At 47.7% G+C, this 17,121-nt stretch overlaps 1 protein-coding gene across 6 annotated transcripts; it reads left to right on the top strand.

Annotated features, from left to right (window-relative positions):
• Nucleotides 1-25: 25 nt before the first annotated feature.
• On the top strand, nucleotides 26-16,849 carry LOC114490629 (phosphatidylinositol glycan anchor biosynthesis class P). 6 transcript variants are annotated; one of them, XM_036017427.1, is made up of 5 exons: nucleotides 26-130; nucleotides 686-790; nucleotides 6,568-6,640; nucleotides 10,438-10,556; nucleotides 11,867-16,849. In XM_036017427.1, the coding sequence occupies exons 2-5, from the start codon at nucleotides 709-711 to the stop codon at nucleotides 11,995-11,997; spliced, it is 405 nt and encodes a 134-aa protein (XP_035873320.1). In that variant the 5' UTR covers nucleotides 26-130; nucleotides 686-708; the 3' UTR covers nucleotides 11,998-16,849. The 6 variants fall into 6 exon arrangements, with proteins under 6 accessions (XP_035873320.1, XP_028360507.1, XP_028360506.1 ...); XM_028504706.2 differs by having other exon boundaries at nucleotides 46-222; XM_028504705.2 differs by lacking the exon at nucleotides 26-130 and adding an exon at nucleotides 157-249.
• Nucleotides 16,850-17,121: the final 272 nt, after the last annotated feature.

The raw sequence follows: 17,121 nt of genomic DNA, 5'->3' as shown, positions 1-17,121 counted from the left end.
AAGGCGGGGCGTCACGTGGGCCGCAGCGCACTTGCGTGGCCCCGCCCCCTTCTGCGCGGCGGCCGGCGGCCGGGGAGCCCTCCGGAGCTCGGCCCGGAGGAGGGTCGCAGCGCGCCTGCGCCCTGCCGAGGGGCGCCGTCACTCGGGGGCTTCTGGTTTTTGTTTTCTCTCCTCCTTGCAGCTTCCGGGGGTCGGCGCTCGCCCAGGGGACTACTCTCTAAGGTGGCCGAACTGTTGGGAGGGGCCCAAGTGGGTGCTGGATGGACTCAGGGTTGAGGGCCACCTTGATCTGGAATGAGAAACAGAACCTCTCCTTCCCCCGCCTCCCCCAAGGGCTGGGTCCCAGCCGCCCGCGTGCGCCTGATTCGGGCACTGCCCACCCCTTCCCTTCCCGCAGGAAAGCGGAGCCTGCAGATAGGAAGGGGCGTCCCCTCCCCTCTGCTGCAGGGTGCGCGCGTGCACGCGAGGTTCGGCGGCTGGTGTGCGCGTGCAGGGTAGGCGTGGGTGCTGCTGTGCGCGAGTGCAAGCGTGCGTGTGCTGGAGGGGTGTGCGCAGGATGACCGTTCGCAGTGGGGTGGGCTGGGAGCAGCACTGCAGAGGCTGTGCCCGTAGCAAAGCGATGAGGTTATACCAGACCAATCAGGGGGAAGACCTCACTGACAGCGACTGTGCTTCTTTCCCACAGGTTGTCTCAAAGCCGCAGGGAAGATGGTGGAAAATTCACCGTCGCCATTGCCAGAAAGAGCGATTTATGGCTTTGTTCTTTTCTTAAGCTCCCAGTTTGGCTTCAGTAAGTACTTTCCTGCTGGATGATGGCCGTGTGGCCTTTTTCTGGTGTTCCAGGACAATGAAGTTGTTGTGTTTGTTACTAGGATGAGCACACATGAATTGTGATTCTTTGTACCTACCTATGGGTCTTTTTAAGAAAGCCTGAAGAAAGCACTCGTGTTTGTTCAGAGCGTTCTGTGTGCCAGGTACTAGCCTAAAAAGATGGCATCCTAACAAGTGTGTATACTGTACCAGACAAGATTGCAAAGTGACTAAAACCTGGTGCCTGTAGTCCTGGTTTTGTGGGCAGGACGCAGGAGTGCATCTGCAGTTACCACTCAGTGTGATCCGCGCCGTGGGAGCCCAGGGGAGAGACGTGAGATCAGTTTAGCTTTCTTTCCCACCGTAAGGAGGGAGAAGTGGGAAGGCCCAGAGCGAAGGCTCTGGACGAGGCTCCAGCCCTTCGTGTGAGAGCTGGTGAGTGAAGGGAGTTAGGCTAGTGCAGTCAGGTGCGCTTTGCATCCTGGGTCTCACTCAGTCCCTGTAAGATCCCATTTTACAGGTAAACTGATGCTTACCAAGACACTGATCGCCAGAGTCACATAGCAGGCCCCACATCTCTCCCCAAAAGGATTTTGAAGGGTCAAGAGGGAGAAAATTGGATACCCATAATCCAACTTTCTGGAGTTTGTTGGAAACTAGGAAGGTGGGGGTATGAACCTTCACTGCATCAGTATAGCCAGGCAAGCTGTTGGGTAAGGGAGGCTTTGGAATGAAGTTATAACTTGAGGTCAAAGGTCGGTTCTTCCACGGATGAGCTGTGTGACCTGGGAGCATTTAAATAGCCTCTCTGAGACTTCGGGTTCTTCACGTGTAAGAAGCCGGTGATAAAGTGTATTCCCTGTTCACCAGTCACAAGACTGTCCTGTAAGGTAGATGTTATTATCAATGTCCTCATTTAACCGATGAGAATACCGAGGCAGGCGAGGTTTAAACAACGAGCCCGAGGTCTTGCAGCCAGCAAATGGCAGCTAGAATTTGAGCCCAAACACTGGGTTGTCATCAGTCTGCTGGCTGTGGTGGCTATTGTGAGAAGTGATTGCCACAATTTATGCAGAGCACTTAGAACAATGCATAGGAACACTAAGTACTGATAAATATTAGCTGCTGCTGTTCTTATCATCAACACATTTTTGTAAATCCCTGTTCTTTAGTGTATTTGAAGGATTAGAAACTATACACATAAATAAAATCAATGACTTGAAGACTTAAATCCAATAATAACGCCCAACAAAATTAATTCAACAATTTTTTGAGAGCACTGCTATAGGCAGAGGAGGAGCAAACAGACAAAATTTCCACAGAGTTTTCATTCTAGTGCAGCAAGAAAGCCAGTGGACAAAGTAAGTTAATTAAGCATACACAATGTCAGATGATGAAGTACTATGGAGGGAAATGAAGCAAGAAAGGAGGATATAGAAGTGGGAAGAGGTTGCTGTTTTAAATACAGCAGTCCGGAAGTGCCTTGCAGAGCCATGAGGTTTAAGCACAGACATAAAAGTGTGGCCCTGACTAGTGTGGCTCATCGGATTGAATGCTGGCCTATCAACCAAAAGGTTGCTGGTTCAATTCCTAGTCAGGGCACATGCCTGGGTTGCAGACCAGGTGCTGGGTTGGGGGGCAAGTGAGAGGCAACCAATTGATGTTTCTCTCCCCCTCTCTCTCCCTTCCTTCCCTTCTCTCTAAAAATAAATAAATAAAATGTCTTTTAATTAAAAAAAAAAAGGAAAGAAAAGTGCAAGTCAGCCATGTGGCCATCTGGGGAAAGAGGCTCCCAGGCAGAGAATAAGCAGTAGAGAGGCCCTCTGGGGGAAGCATGCCTATGGGGGGAGGGACAGATGGAGGTTAGTAAGATTAAAACCAGAGACGTTGAGGCAGAAAGTAGATAGAGGAGGTCAGAGGTCAGTACTCGGCAGTTATGAACTAGGTGGGGGGTAGGGGCAGGCAGGAGGATTACATAATTCTCTCTGTTGAAATATTCCCTGATTTAAAAACAAAGTAATTTTCTTAGCCTGCTCAGGCAGCTGTAACAAGATATCATAGACTGGGTGGCTTGAACTATAGAGGTTTTTTCCCACAGTTCTGGAAGCTGGAAAGTGCAAGATGGGAGGGGGTGGTATTAGGAGGAGAGTAAACAGGAAAAGCAAAGCTCTGATCTCCCTTTTTTCTTAAAAGGACCCAAATCCTAGCATGGGGGGCCCCAATCTCATGAAGGCGCCTCCTCCCTCCCTGCCCTCCCTCCCTCCAAATACCACCATGCTGGGGATTAGAGCTTCACCACGTGAATTTGAGAGGGAGGCAAACATTCCGTCCGCCGTAGCCGTAATTACAGAAAATGGTAATAGCTTTGAAGGAAATAAGGGGAACTGGTAAGGAGTAATGAGAACATGATGGGTGGGACACAGCTGGAATAGCGAATTAGCCAGGACAGCTTCTCTTAAGAAAATGGGATTTACCTGGCTGGTGTAGCTCAGTGGATTGAGCACGGGTTGCGAACCAAAGTGTCGCAGGTTCGATTCCCAGCCAGGGCACATGCCTGAGTTGCAGGCCATGACCCCCAGCAACCGCACATTTGATGTTTCTCTCTCTCTCTCTATCTCCTTCCCTTCCCTCTCTAAAAATAAATAAATAAAATCTTTTTTTTTTTAAAGAAAAAATATTCAGTAAGCTAGAATAATCTTTAAAAAAAAAGGAAGTTGGATTTGAGCTAAGACGGGAGAGAAGAGAAGGAACCATCCACTCAAAGAACCAAGGGAAGAACATTCCAGGCAGACGGTACTCACGGCAAGTGTAGTGGCCCTGACACACTGTGGAGCTGGCGTGGGGTGCAGGGGGAGCAGACACTGGGGAGGTGGGCCACAGCTGGATCACTGAAGTCCTTGCAAGCCCTGGTAATGAGCTTGGATTACACTCCAAGGGCACCGAAGGATTTGAGCAGGCAAGTGACATGGTCAGGTGTACATTTCTACAAGGTCGTTCCTTGCCATGTGGGAAATGACGGTTGAAGTATTTGTTTGGAGCTGAAGTTAGTAGACGCTTATTCTGGAAAACTGGGAGTGGTTCTTCACTTGCACTTTTCCTTCTCCCTTACGCATTCATCCGTGCCTGCCACGGAGTCTGGTGGGGCCTCCCACCGCTTCTGCTCTAACGCAGGTGCGTCCTCCCTGCACGGATCAGCCGCTCACTTGAGCTGCAGGCCTGAACTCCCCTGCCTAAAACCTCTGGCTGGACGGTGCCTGGTTATTTCTCCTTGCTGTCTCTTTAAAATTTAAAACAAGTTATCCAGTTGTCCCCATTGCCTGCAGCATAAATTCCATGTTCCCAGGACAAGATTTTTTCGTTATCTAGGACCTGTTTTTTCCAGCTTCATTTCTCAACACTCGCAGCCTGTATTTTATGTCCCAGCTGTTCTACACTGCTGAGAGTTTTGCCCCAACTCCTTGCCTCCATGTTTTTTTGTGTGTGTTTTTTAAAGATTTTATTTATTTATTTTTAGAGAGGGAAGGGAGGGAGGGGGAGAGAGAGAGAGAGAGAGAAACATCAATGTGCGGTTGCTGGGGGCCGTGGCCTGCAACCCAGGCATGTGCCCTGGCTGGGAATCGAACCTGCGACATTTTGGTTCACAGCCCGCACTGAATCCACTGAGCTACGCCAGCCAGGGCTATTTTATTTTTATTTTTATTTTTATTATTTTTTTGTAAAATAATTTCCTTCTATAAATTGACTTCATTTGGCTCTCACAGTAGGCTGTCAGGCTGGTGTGATTATCACCAGCGGTTTACTGAGGCCCAGGGAGGGACGCAGTGGCAGGCAGTAGCAGAACCTTCAGTGTTCCCCTCAAAGCTTGTGTGTTTGTATTTTATTAACCTTAAAAACTATCTCCAATGTCAAGCCAGTTTCTTTCCCCCTTTTTCCTCTACCACCTAGCCACACCAGACCTCTCTTGCTGTCTCTGTGGATCGTGGCGGAAAATGCCATTTTCTCTTATATCCTTCCATCCTTTCGTCTACAAGCCCAACCATCAACATTTTTAATCCAGCTAACTCCCCATTCATCCTTGAGGCCCCAATTCAGTTACTTCCTCCAGGATGTCTTTCCTGACCATGAACATCAACTTCATCACCACCAGTGTGGGCTGAGGTCCTTCTTTCTCTTTCTATTTTTTAAATTGATTTGAGAGAGAGAGAGAGACAGAAACATTGATTTCTTGTTCTAGTTATGTATAGACATTCATTGGTTGATTCTTGTATGTCCCCTGACCAGGGACTGAACCTGCAACCTTGGAGTATAAGGATGGTACTCTAACCAGCTGAGCTACCCGGCCGGGGCTGAGGTCCTTCTTAGGTACTCCTATATCATTTTGTATTACTTGCTCATTAGCACTTACCATTTTCATTGGTACGTTAAAAATGCCCATTTCCTCGTCTCCTTTCCAACTAGATTTTAAGCTCGGGGAGGACAGAGGCCATCTCTTTTGGACTCACCTTTGGGTATCACATTCCTGACGTACAAAACTGTATATTGCATATTTGTTGAGGAAAATGTTACTCCATCATCACTGATAGAGTTAGCTTGACGTTTGTTTTTGCCGTTTACCTTGGGCAGATGATGTAACATTTCTGAGATTCCATTTTTTCATCTGTAAAAATGGCATGATACTTTCTAGGATCGTCCTGAAGATTGAATGAAATAATGCAAGTAAAGTGCTTAGAGGTGTACCTACCCCGAAGTGATAGCCCCAGGTTCACTGTCCCGTTCCAGGACAGTAGTAAACGCTGGCACGGAGACCAGGCTGCAGGGGAGTGAGAGTGCGTGCTGGGGGACAGTGGACACAGCCCCAGAGACGGGCTGCAGGGGGACCAGAGTGCGTGCTGGGGGACAGTGGACACAGCCCCAGAGACCGGGCCGGAGGGGAGCGAGAGTGCGTTCTGGGGGACAAGGCAGAAGCCCAGCATGCAGGGGGTCAGAGCAAGAGCAGAGTGACTCACTCTTGAGCCACTGAGTGTCTCTCATTATTTCAGCCCTATGGGGACGAAGTGTCGAACACCTGCTGTGTGTAAAGGACACATCACCAGGTGCTGTGAGAAAGACAGAAATTGCTGACTTAAAGTGCTTCACCTAGGGTGTGAGCGTTGATGACATGGTAAAAACATTGACTAATGGAGGAAAGGGGAGTTGTTGTTGAATGGGCGTTTCTGAGCCGGAAACACTCTGGCAATCTGCTTCACAGCGAGGGGCGTGTACTTGAACCCTGCTGACTGTGCACTTAAAAATGGTTGGGTTTTATAAGCTTTCTGCTATTTTTTTTTACCACAATAAAAAGATAAGCCCTGGCTGGCGTAGCTCAGTGGATTGAGCACAAGCTGCGAACCAAAGTGTTGCAGGTTGGATTCCCAGTCAGGGCCCATGCCTGGGTTGCAGGCCATGGCCCCCAGCAACCGCACATTGATGTCTCTCTCTCTCTCTCTATCTCCCTCCCTCCCTTTCCTCTCTAAAAATAAATAAATTAAAAATCTTTAAAAATACAAAAAATAAAAGGCTTTGCTTATCATTTACTTTAAAAAAAAAGATAGAAAGTAATTGGGATAAGGGTACCAAGAAGGAGCTGGAAGAGCTGGAAGGAGGGACAGTCATTTCTCAGTGCACCAGGGAGCATCACGGGAGCCTTTTTGCTTTACCTGAACCTCAGGGAGCGAGATGCCTGCCTCGCTGACCTTTCTGCCCTCTCTCTCTCTACAGTACTGTACCTCGTGTGGGCTTTCGTTCCCGAATCTTGGCTAAACGCCTTGAGCTTGACCTATTGGCCTCAAAAGTAAGTTGCATATATTGCTTAAATAAAATAAGAGTACACTAATGCTGTTTTGAAGGATCAAATTTTTTCTTAAGAATACTCAAACCTTGCATATTTATTCCTTAAGATCCATAAATAGCCATATAGAAATTTAAAGCTTTTTGAAGGTCATTATTGATACACCTGCGATTAAAAATGATGCATTCAATATGTACATTTGTCTCTGAATATCTTGTTAAAATAACCCTGTAGAAAAAAAAATTTGTTAGGGTATAAACTCATAGGAACAAATAATGGGATAGCAGGCTCAATTTTGGGGTGAGAGGTAACTGATTTAATTCCCACTTTTCCACATTGCTGAAGTAGGGAAGCCAGCAGGAATATTTGTGCCCCGGAACTAGAGAAGGGCTCAGAAAGTGGGCCTACCAGGTACCTCTTTAACATGGTGATTCTGAATTGGGCTGAAAACTGTGTTTACACAGCGTTAGACCCTCAAATGCCCCTCGTTGGCCCTCAGAGCAGGGAGACCGACCCTGCTCGCCTGCAGAACACAGGAGTTTGACTCTGGAAGGTTCAGTGAGGGTCTGCAAACACTAGGTCTCACTGAGCACGGGAATGGGGCCCCGTACTGACAACAGGGAAATCCGTGGGAACCCCTGCATTGCTGAACGATAAGGTCCCCACCCCCGCCCCCAGCACCTTTCCTCATGCCACTCCCAGGCTTGCGGTTGCCAGGCTCACAGCACCCTGCCCCTCCCAGCAAAACCGGGGTGGGGGGCTTGTCCCCGAGAGAGCTCTGGAGAAAGGATCTGCCATCCCTGACCCTTGGAGGTCCCCCCATGAAGTGGCTGGGGTTCCTGTAGTGAGACTCGCCAGTGGCCATCCTGGCCCACGTATATACAGTGCTTCCAATTACCTTGTTAGTGCCTCACTTTTAAGTATGAGCAGGCAACCATACCTTACCAGACATTTTCTGAAAGCCTTTAAAATGAAACCGAAGAGAGAAAAAAAAAACTAGAAGGAAAAAGAGCTAATAGAAGGAACAGAAGAAAATAACTATGAAACAGGAACGGAATGTTATAACTTCCAGCCAAGATGGAGGCATAGATAGATATATTTTGTCTCCTTGCACAACCAAAAGGACAACAACAAATTTAAAAGCAAAAAGCAGCCAGAACTGCCAGGAAATCAAACTGTATGGAAGTCTAACCACCAAGGAGTTCAAGAAGAAACATCCATCCAGACCAGTGGAGGGGCAGAGATGGGCACCCAGGATAGAGAGGACTCACAGCAAGGTGGCAGCTGGGGGACCCAGTGGTCCCACATTTGCGTGCAGGTAAACCGGGAGGAACAACTGAGGAGTGAGACACACCACGCAACCCAGGGTTCCAGTGTGGGGAGATAAAGCCTCCAAACCTCTAGCTGTAAAATCTGTGGGGGTTAAGGTGGCAGGAGAAACTCCCAGCCTTACAGAAGAGTTCGTTGGAGAGACCCACAGTGTCCTAGAACGTACACAAACCCACCCACCTGGGAATCAGCACCAGAAAGGCCCAGTTTGCTTGGGGGAAGCGGCAAAAGGGACTGAAATCTGAGAGAAGGCGGAGCAAGCACCATTGTTCCCTCTCGGTCCCTGCCCCTACAGACAGCATCACAACCCAGCAACTGGGCTGACCTGCCCTGGTGAACACCTAAGGCTTCACCCCTCATATATAACAGGCATGACAAGACCAAAAAAAAAAATGGCCCAAACAAAAGAACAGATCAAATCTCCAGAAAAAAATATAACTAAGTGCTGAAGAGATAGCCCAACTTACAAGTTGCAGAGTTTAAAATACTGGTAATCAAGATGCTCACAGAAACGGCTGAGTATGCTCACAAAATAGAGGAAAGAGTGCAGGCTATGAGGAGTGAAATAAAGGAAAATGTACAGGGAGCCAACAGTGAAGGGAAGGAAGCTGGGACTCAAATCAATGGAGTGGACCAGAAGGAAGAAATGAGAATTCAAAAAAAAATGAGGAGAGGCTTAGGAACCTCTGGGACAACTTTAAACGTTCCAACATCCAAATTATAGGGGTGCTAGAAGGAGAAGAGGAAGAGCAAGAAATTGAAAACTCATTTGAAAACATAATGAAGGAGGTCTATTTCCTCTCCCCAATCTGGCAAAGGAAATAGACTTTCAGGGAGTCCAGGAAGCTCAGATAGTCCCAAAGAAGTTGGACCCAGGGAAGCACACACCAAAGCACATCATAATTACATTAGCCAAGATAAAAATGAAGGAAAGCATGCTAGAAGCAGCAAGAGAAAAGGAGACAGTTACCTACAAAGGAGTTCTCATCAGACTGTCAGCTGATTTCTCAAAAGAAACCTTGCAGGCAAGAAGGGACTGGAAAGAAGTATTCAAAGTCATGAAAGGCAAGGACCTACATCCAAGATTGCTCTATCCAGCAAAGCTATCATTTAAAATGGAAGGCAGATAAAGTGCTTCCAAGATAAAGTCAAGTTAAAAAAGTTCATCATCACCAAGCCCTAATTATATGAAACGTTAGAGACTTTCTAAGAAAAAGAAGAAGAGCAAAAATATGAACAGTAAAATGACAACAAACTCACAGGTAACAACAACAGAACCTAAAACCAAAAACCAAAAAACTAAGCAAATGACTAGAACAGGAACAGAATCACAGAAATAGAAATCACATGGAGGGTTATGCGGGGGGGGGGGGGGGGGGGAATGGGGAAAAGGTACAGGGAATAAGAAGCATAAATGGAAGGTACAAAACAGACAGGGGTGGGTAAGAATAGTATGGGAAATGGAGAAGCCAAAGAACTTACATGTATGACCCATGGACATGAACTAAGGTCAGGGAGTAATGGTGAGAGATGGGTACAGGGCAGAGGGGAATAAAGAGGAGAAAAAATAGGATAACTGTAGTAGCATAATCAATAAAATATATTAAAACAACGCTATAAAAAAGCAAAATCTTTAAGGAATGCTGATGGTTTTGAACATTATAAGTATAATAGCCAAATTTAAAATTTTACTTGATGGGTTAAAAGATAAACCAAAGATCATCTCCAGAAAGTAGAAGATAGGAACATGGAAAATAGAGAAAAGATAAGGAAAGAATAACAGGGTGAAAAAACGGTTAACCCTTAGAAGGCCCGGAGAGAGAGCAGGGGGGGTGGAGACTGAAGAAACAGTGCCCTCGTGTCCCCTGAGGCGTTCCGCGGCCTCGAGGCACCTGGGAGTCCTGCGGAGACCAGGGGGTTGAGGACTGATGGGTACGTGGAATATAAGCAAACGCACAAAGAAGTGGAGTTGCTAATTCCAGAAAAAGCAAAAAAAAAGTTGTATAAGAAAGCATGTAATAATACCGAGGTGCTCAGTTACAAGCATTGTTTATAGTCTCAGTGGTTTTTAAAACCCGGGCATGCCCAGGAAGTGTGACGCGAGCCCTTAAGAGGACAGGAGGCAGGTGAGGGAGCGGAAAAGAGCTGGGCTCCTCGTCCCCACCTTGGGAAGCGCAGAGCAAATGTCCGCGGTTGGGAAAACCATGACAGCGTGAGTGCGAGGGCCGTACTGGGAAAACCCGCTCGGGTGCTCAAGTGCCTTTTTGGGGGCGAGACTCCGGGGCTGGGACGGGTGGGATACAGCTTGCGACTTCTCAGGACAGGCCTTGTAGAACTGTGTGACCGTCTCTTATGCACATACATTCCTTCAATGAAACTAAGTCTTTAAAGCGATGTTAACTCAGTGACCGACTTGTAAGGATGACAACTTGGGGGGAAGCCTGCTACCTACCTCGTCTTCCCTCCTGCAGGTACTGGGCGGTGGCGCTGCCCGTCTACCTCCTCATCACCATCGTCATCGGCTACGTGCTCTTGTTCGGAGTGAACATGATGGACACATCGCCCCTCGACTCCATTCACACGGTCACAGGTAAGTTTGCGGGACGGGAAGTGTGGGGGCGGGGGGGGGGGGGGTGCAGGAGTGGGGCCGCGGCGCTTCTCTCAAGGAGAGCAGCCAGGAACAGGCTGCAGGAGTACGCGGCAGCACAGCGGCACGGTGGGAAGGAAGGACCGGGGAGAAATGCCGCAGAGGTGTATATCCCAGAGGGGTGTCTCCACGGGAAGTAAGTTCCGGTGAACGCGCTGTTCACGGCACTAGCTAACGGGTGTATTTGCACGTAAAAACCGCAAGTAGACAGTCTGTTCCTCCGCAGCTCTGCCCGCCAGCAACAACTTCCACCCCAAACAGGCGGCGTTGGTGGAGGGACGGCGCGCAGGCCTCGCAAGACTAGTCCAGGAGGAGGGCTTTGGGGGCGTGCACCCTCAGGGTCACTGTGCGTGCCTGACCCCCGAAAGGGGGCGGATGAGCCACAGCCTGTTTTTGCAGTTTTGTTTATTTAAAGTTCTCGCTTTGAAGTCTAAAGATTAAAATTGGTTAGGCAGATTCCTAAGCTTGTTTAGATTCCAGGAAGTGAAGCATTTTTTAAGTTCCCAGATATGATTTTTTAACTTTTCAAAGTCGGGTTTTTTTTTTTTTTGGTGAGCTTATACAATGTATTTTGAAAATGAGTTATAATATTTTTGTATTTTCTTTCTGATAAACTACTGTATTCCCAGCATTCTTGACTGGAATTATGGGAAACAGACAACTTGTGCAGAGAGGGAAAAGTGCTAGGTTCATATGAATGATTGTACCATGACTTAACGTTTTGGGGTGTTGACTTAAATATATTTTCTTTTCTTTTTTTTTTAGGATTTTACTTATTTATTTTTAGAGCGGGAAGGGAGGGAGATAGGCAGAGAGAGAAACATCAATGTGCGGTTGCTGGGGGCCGTGGCCTGCAACCCAGGCATGTACCCTGACTGGGAATCGAACCTGCGACACTTTGGTTCACAGCCCGCGCTCAATCCACTGAGCTATGCCAGCCAGGACTTAAATGTATTTTCTAGGCCCGATTAGAATTCTGCTCCTATGGGGAATGTGCAAATGGGACTTCAGTCATCATTATACCGATGAGTAAAATAGTAACTTCTCTCCAGGCGAAAAAGTGCTTTGCTAATTCCTATTCTAACTGGGACATTTCTTCTCAAGAGAGAATTTAAGTAATCTTTTAATTACACTTACATGTGGCATCTGCCATTACCCAAACGTTAGCTAGGGGACTGTGTCGCAGGCCTCCGCAGACCGCAGGGACTAGGAGAAGCCGTTGGGCGGTCAGCGCCTTTGTCCTCTCCTTGCAGACAACTACGCCAGAAACCAGCAGCAGAAGGCGTACCAGGAGGAGGCCATCCCGGCTCTGAGAGATATCCCTATTGGTGAAGTGAACCAGATGTTCTTCCTTAGGACCAAGGAACTCCACGCCCAAAGCTGACGGTGTGTATTAGAGACTACCTCCAACCATTTGTTCCGATAAGTTTCTACAAAATAATGTCAACCATCATTCTCTCTCTTATTAACACCCGGTATTGAAATATCTTGAAAAATGTTACGTTGAACTTCTCCTCGGTTAAGTTCTACTAATATTATTAATGTTCTCAAAGACCAGTCATGAATGGACAGAGTAAATAAAACACCACATGACCACAGATACAGCAGACGTTTTGGGAAATACGTGTGAGTGGAAGGAAGCAGGACGTCCCTCCCTGGGGAGAGTCCTCGGTGTTGTCGCTCTCAGAGAACAGTCGTGTCTTTCCTGCTGTTTCTCCTTCGAGGCCCGGAACCCAGACTCGGATCTGGGAAAGGGTACATCTGATGGCAGGGTCCTTGCCGTCTGACTCATGTCTGTGACACACGCGGTACATCGAGTACTCACCAGGGACCAGGCATTTTTCTGGGCACTGAGGACGTTGCAATGGTAAGCTTCTCAAAGAGCCTACGTTTTAGAGGCAGATGAAGAAAGACCAAGCGCATGAATAAGGCAGTATTCGTTGTGATGGGCGCTATGCAGCGAATCAGCACGGTGTACGGTTCTAAAAAGTAAAGGGGTGGCTGCTTCAGGTTGAGTGGTCAGGCGGGCTGCTCAGTGAGGGGCAGCTGAGCCTGAGATTTGATTAGCAAAAACGGGAGCCAGGCGTGTAAAGACGGGTGGGGCAGGGTGAACCTCCAAGCAGCTAGGACACAGACTTCCACGGGGGAAGGAGCTGCGTGGGTCCTAAGGACCGAGGCGAGCAGGGCGGCCTAGAGCAGGCTCCGGGAGGGCAGCGGTCTGGGGTGAGCCTGGAGAAGTCCAGATGTTAGTGTGATGAGTTTGAGGCCCTTTAGATACTGAGCTGTTGGGAGGCTTTAAGGAGAGGAGTGACGTCGCCTGCCTTATAGTTTCAAAAAGCCACTGGCTGGCGGAGAGAGGATGGATCTGGAAGGGGAGTTAGCGATGAAACAAGAGCGGAAGTAAGGCGGCCAGGCAGTAGGCCGTTGTACTAGTCCAGGCAGGACCTGCCCCTTAGAGCAGAGGATAGCGTGGGGCTGGGAGGGGCAGCGAGCTCCTCAGCCTGCGCTGGAGACCCAGCCGACTGGGCAGGTGGACCGGCTACGAGAGAAGGTGGGGTCAAGGGTGTTTGGATCAAGGCACTGAGTAGGTGGTTGTGCCTTTACTGAATGAGACAGTATTCAGAGACGTACACGGCGGGGTTGGAGACTTGTTACATGAGTTAGAGTGACACCCCTTCGTTAACACCTGGATGTTAACAGTAAGTGTAACAGTAAGAAGCTCAGATAGAAGTAAGCTGTACAAAAGCAAACCACATATCATTTTGCAAGAATATTCTCACAGCAGGCCCTCAGGACCAAATCTAAGCTCGCCTAACAGCAAGGGCTTCTACCTTTGACACCCGAGTGAGTGGAGTCACACATGTTAACGTATGCAAATTTAACTACACCTTCTGTAAGAAAAAGAAACGAATAATTTTAAGTAGTTGGGAATCCTGGGACTTCCAGTTCATGAATCATGTATCTGCTCAGGAAGCATGAGACGGCAGCACGAGTCTGCTGTTCCTGTTCCCTAGTGTGTCCCAGGTCGTGTGTTCCTCGAACCAGGGGGTTTCTGGGCAAGATGACACCTGCTCCACGTGACGCAGAGGGAACCCTCTCCGGGAACAACATGTCTGGCTCGGGCTGTGTCTGCAAATCCAAAGAGCCCAGGCTCCGCTGGTACAGATCATGGTCACAGGGGTCACGTGGCCAGGGCTGGATGACACCAGCCCGAGCCTCACAGTGACTCGGCTGCCACACTGCTCACACCACGGTCAGCCAGGGTGGCCCACTTGAGTTATAAAGCACGTTTACCTGGCTCCCAGATGTTAGAAGCAGGTGTGAGTTGGCCTGCCTCAGTGGCTGGGGCCGCCTCGGGAGCCCCATCCGGCCCTCTGACACTGGTTTCTGCAGCTCCTCCCTGTTCTCAGTTGGTGCACTGTGGGTTGGCGTGTTCTGCAGGCCAAAGCCAGGCCCTCTTCCCTGCATGAGATATGAGAAGGCTGGGCCTACAGTCTAGAGACTTGGCCCGACCAGCTGCCCCCGCAAGAGCACGTGGGGGCTGCAGCCTGGGAGGTCCAGGCAAAGCGCAGACGGTACAGTGAGTGGCCTTTACCCGTGTGCACCCACCTGAGAGGCCACGCGGCTCCCCTGAGTGTAAAGAGTAGCAGGGGGGAGAAAATGGCTGAAGTGTCTCCCGCTTGCTCCTTCCCCGGGCAGGCAGATGGTGTCGATGACTGCGGCGGAAACACAGGAAAATAACTATGGTTCCTGTACACTGTCTGCCCTCCCCTGTTTAGATGATGAGTAGAGAGAACATCTTTGTGGCTGAAATCGTCTTGTGACATGGCGTCCCTGGGCTAGGTCCCTTACAGTGGAATTATTACAGCAACAAAGGGCCTGAACATTTTTCAGACACTTCATATATGATTCCAGACTGATCTCTAACAAGGTTACATCCATTTACACACCCCTATAATTCACTAACACTGGGCACCATGCCTATACGGGTGTGGTAGCTAATTTTGTGTGTCGACTTGCCTAGGCTAAGGGACGCCTGGGCAGCTGGCAACGCATGAGTTCTGGGTGTGTCTGTGAGGGCGCTGGCAGTCGAGTCAGTGACTGAGTGAGCAAGGTCTGCCCTCCCAGGTGGGCGGGCATCGCCCGATCCCTTGGGGCCCAAATAGAACAGAAGGCAGAGGAAGGGCAAATTGGCTCTTCCTGAGCTGGGACACCCACCTTCTCCTGCCCGTGGGCGTCGACGCTTCGCTCTCAGACCTCCGGACTCGGCGCGCTTGCCTGGGTCTGCAGCTCACAGGTGACGGCTTGTGGCACTTCTCAGCCTCCACGGTCACCGTCCTGTTGGCTGTGTCTTCCCGGAGGACGCTGCTCCCAGCACAGAGGGGCTAAGTGCCCTGGTGAATGGAGGAAAGCTCAGAGGCTCCTGTGTTAAGTCGTCAGAACAGGTACAAGTAAGTTGTTTCGAAGATGGAATGAGAGAGGAGTCAACTTTTTTCCCTATTTTCAGGAGTCAAATCGTTGAAGGACCGAAATAATCAGAATTATCACTGTGGAGATCTTTTAACAACCTTAAATTACTAGGAAGCCATCGTTGTTTGCTTTCCACTTTCAAATTTTGATGAGTCTTAAGATTTTTTTCCTGAAGTTACTAAAGTTACTAGTTTGTGAAACTAGTCCGATAGCTTCTACAGACCAAACTCCCCATCAGCATCTGACGTGAAGGTTGAATTTAATGTCGTGAAAGACGGATGACCGGCTGCAGGATCAGCAGGCACTTAGAAATAATGGCCCTGGCCACAAAGGCACACAAATGAAAGAATTGTCAGCCCAGGACAGAGATTCTATCAGTGACGAATCCGCATTTCACTTGACTACTGATCTGGTACAGTCATGGGAAAACTAATAGAAGTGACCCCAGTGAGCAGACAGACTGGGGCCGTTTGTTTCTTAAGTGAAACTTCCAGGCACCCAGCCTCAGCCTTTGCTTTTCCATCACCCCTGAGTGGCAGTTGGCAGAGAGAGATGACCTTTACTTAACCTTGAGAATAACTCGACCCCTTCCTGGTCAAAATAAGGAATGTGTGTCAATGCCTGTTGACCATCCATTTACAGGAGTTATTGGGTGTTTGGTGTAAGTCAATGATATCTTTGCCTTTTTGAACTTTATTTTACAAAATAAATATCGTAGGTCATCTTGGAAGTCAGGGCCACACACCAGGTACAGATGTATGACAGATTCAAAAGGTGACTTTGATCTGTTTTGTTTTGTTTGGGATTTTTTTGTTGTTGGTTTTTTTTTTTTTAAACTCAAACATTCATCTGATTGAAGATAAAGAAATAACCAGGTTTCATCTGCCACAGTCTTACTGGAAGAAAATCTACTTTCATTCCTTGAGGTATTTAACAAATGTTCTTTGCTGTCAGCAACTCAAGAGATAAGTAATTTCACAACAAATCCAGAATCTAGACTTAACCCCTTCCCTCCCGAACATACCTGTGTAGTGGTTTGTTCAAATTCTGACGAAAATGAAATCAGATCAGATAACCAAGCCCCGAAGAAAACGGTTTCAGTGAAGGTAGGTCCCCAGCTTGCCCTCATTTTCACCTCTCCAATCCGTCCCCGTCAGGGGCTGCTTGTCACCAAGGAGGCCAGTGCTTTGGGCTAAATCCGGCTTTCCCCCCTGGATTAATCATGAAAATGCCATGAGCCAAACAGCTTACATGATGGAAGGGTATTGATGAATCCACCAACCACACGTCCTATGGTGGAGCAATACAAGACTACCTTTGATTGCAAGTCTGTAAGATTGTGGCTAAGGTTATTTCATGATTATAGAATCTTAGCTCTACACTAATAATGAATATGAAATGATATCTAATGACTGATGTTTTAAATATTTTCATTGTTTTAATATTACTTTTGAAAGTAATACAAATGCATTGTGGGAAATTTTAAAACTATAGAAAACAAAAAATTACTTATAATCTGTCATTCAGAGATACTCTTAATGGTTTTGTAGGAGCCCTTCTAAGAATGTGTGCATGTTTAACAACAACAAAAACCACACTGTAAATATAATTTTGCCTCATTTTTCAAATAACATTATATTGTGAACATTTAACAATGGTATATTATTATATCACAGAGATGCACCATAACTTATCTCACAAATTTCCTGTTATTGGATTGTAGAATGATTCTAAGTTTTCATTTTTATAAATATGATTATAGCAAATATCCTTACATAAAAATATTTGTCCTTATCTCTGATTATTTTCTAATATATCATTAGGAAATATTTCCAGAAGGGCCAGGGACATAAAATTTCTGAAAGCGCTTATTACCTATTGTCCAATCGCCTGGGAAGGCGGACTCAATTTTACACTTTCAACAGGAAAGCATGACTGTTCGCTAATCACATGTTGATAACCTATTTACCTAATATGCATATTAAGCTTTAATATTTCAAGAGAGTGATAATGGGCCTTCCATGATCATTTTCAGAGT

Source organism: Phyllostomus discolor, chromosome 2 (genome assembly GCF_004126475.2).
Source record: "Phyllostomus discolor isolate MPI-MPIP mPhyDis1 chromosome 2, mPhyDis1.pri.v3, whole genome shotgun sequence".
NCBI lineage: Eukaryota > Metazoa > Chordata > Mammalia > Chiroptera > Phyllostomidae > Phyllostomus > Phyllostomus discolor.
The sequence above is the reverse complement of the archived record's forward strand: the minus strand, read 5'-3'. Positions and strand labels throughout refer to the sequence as shown.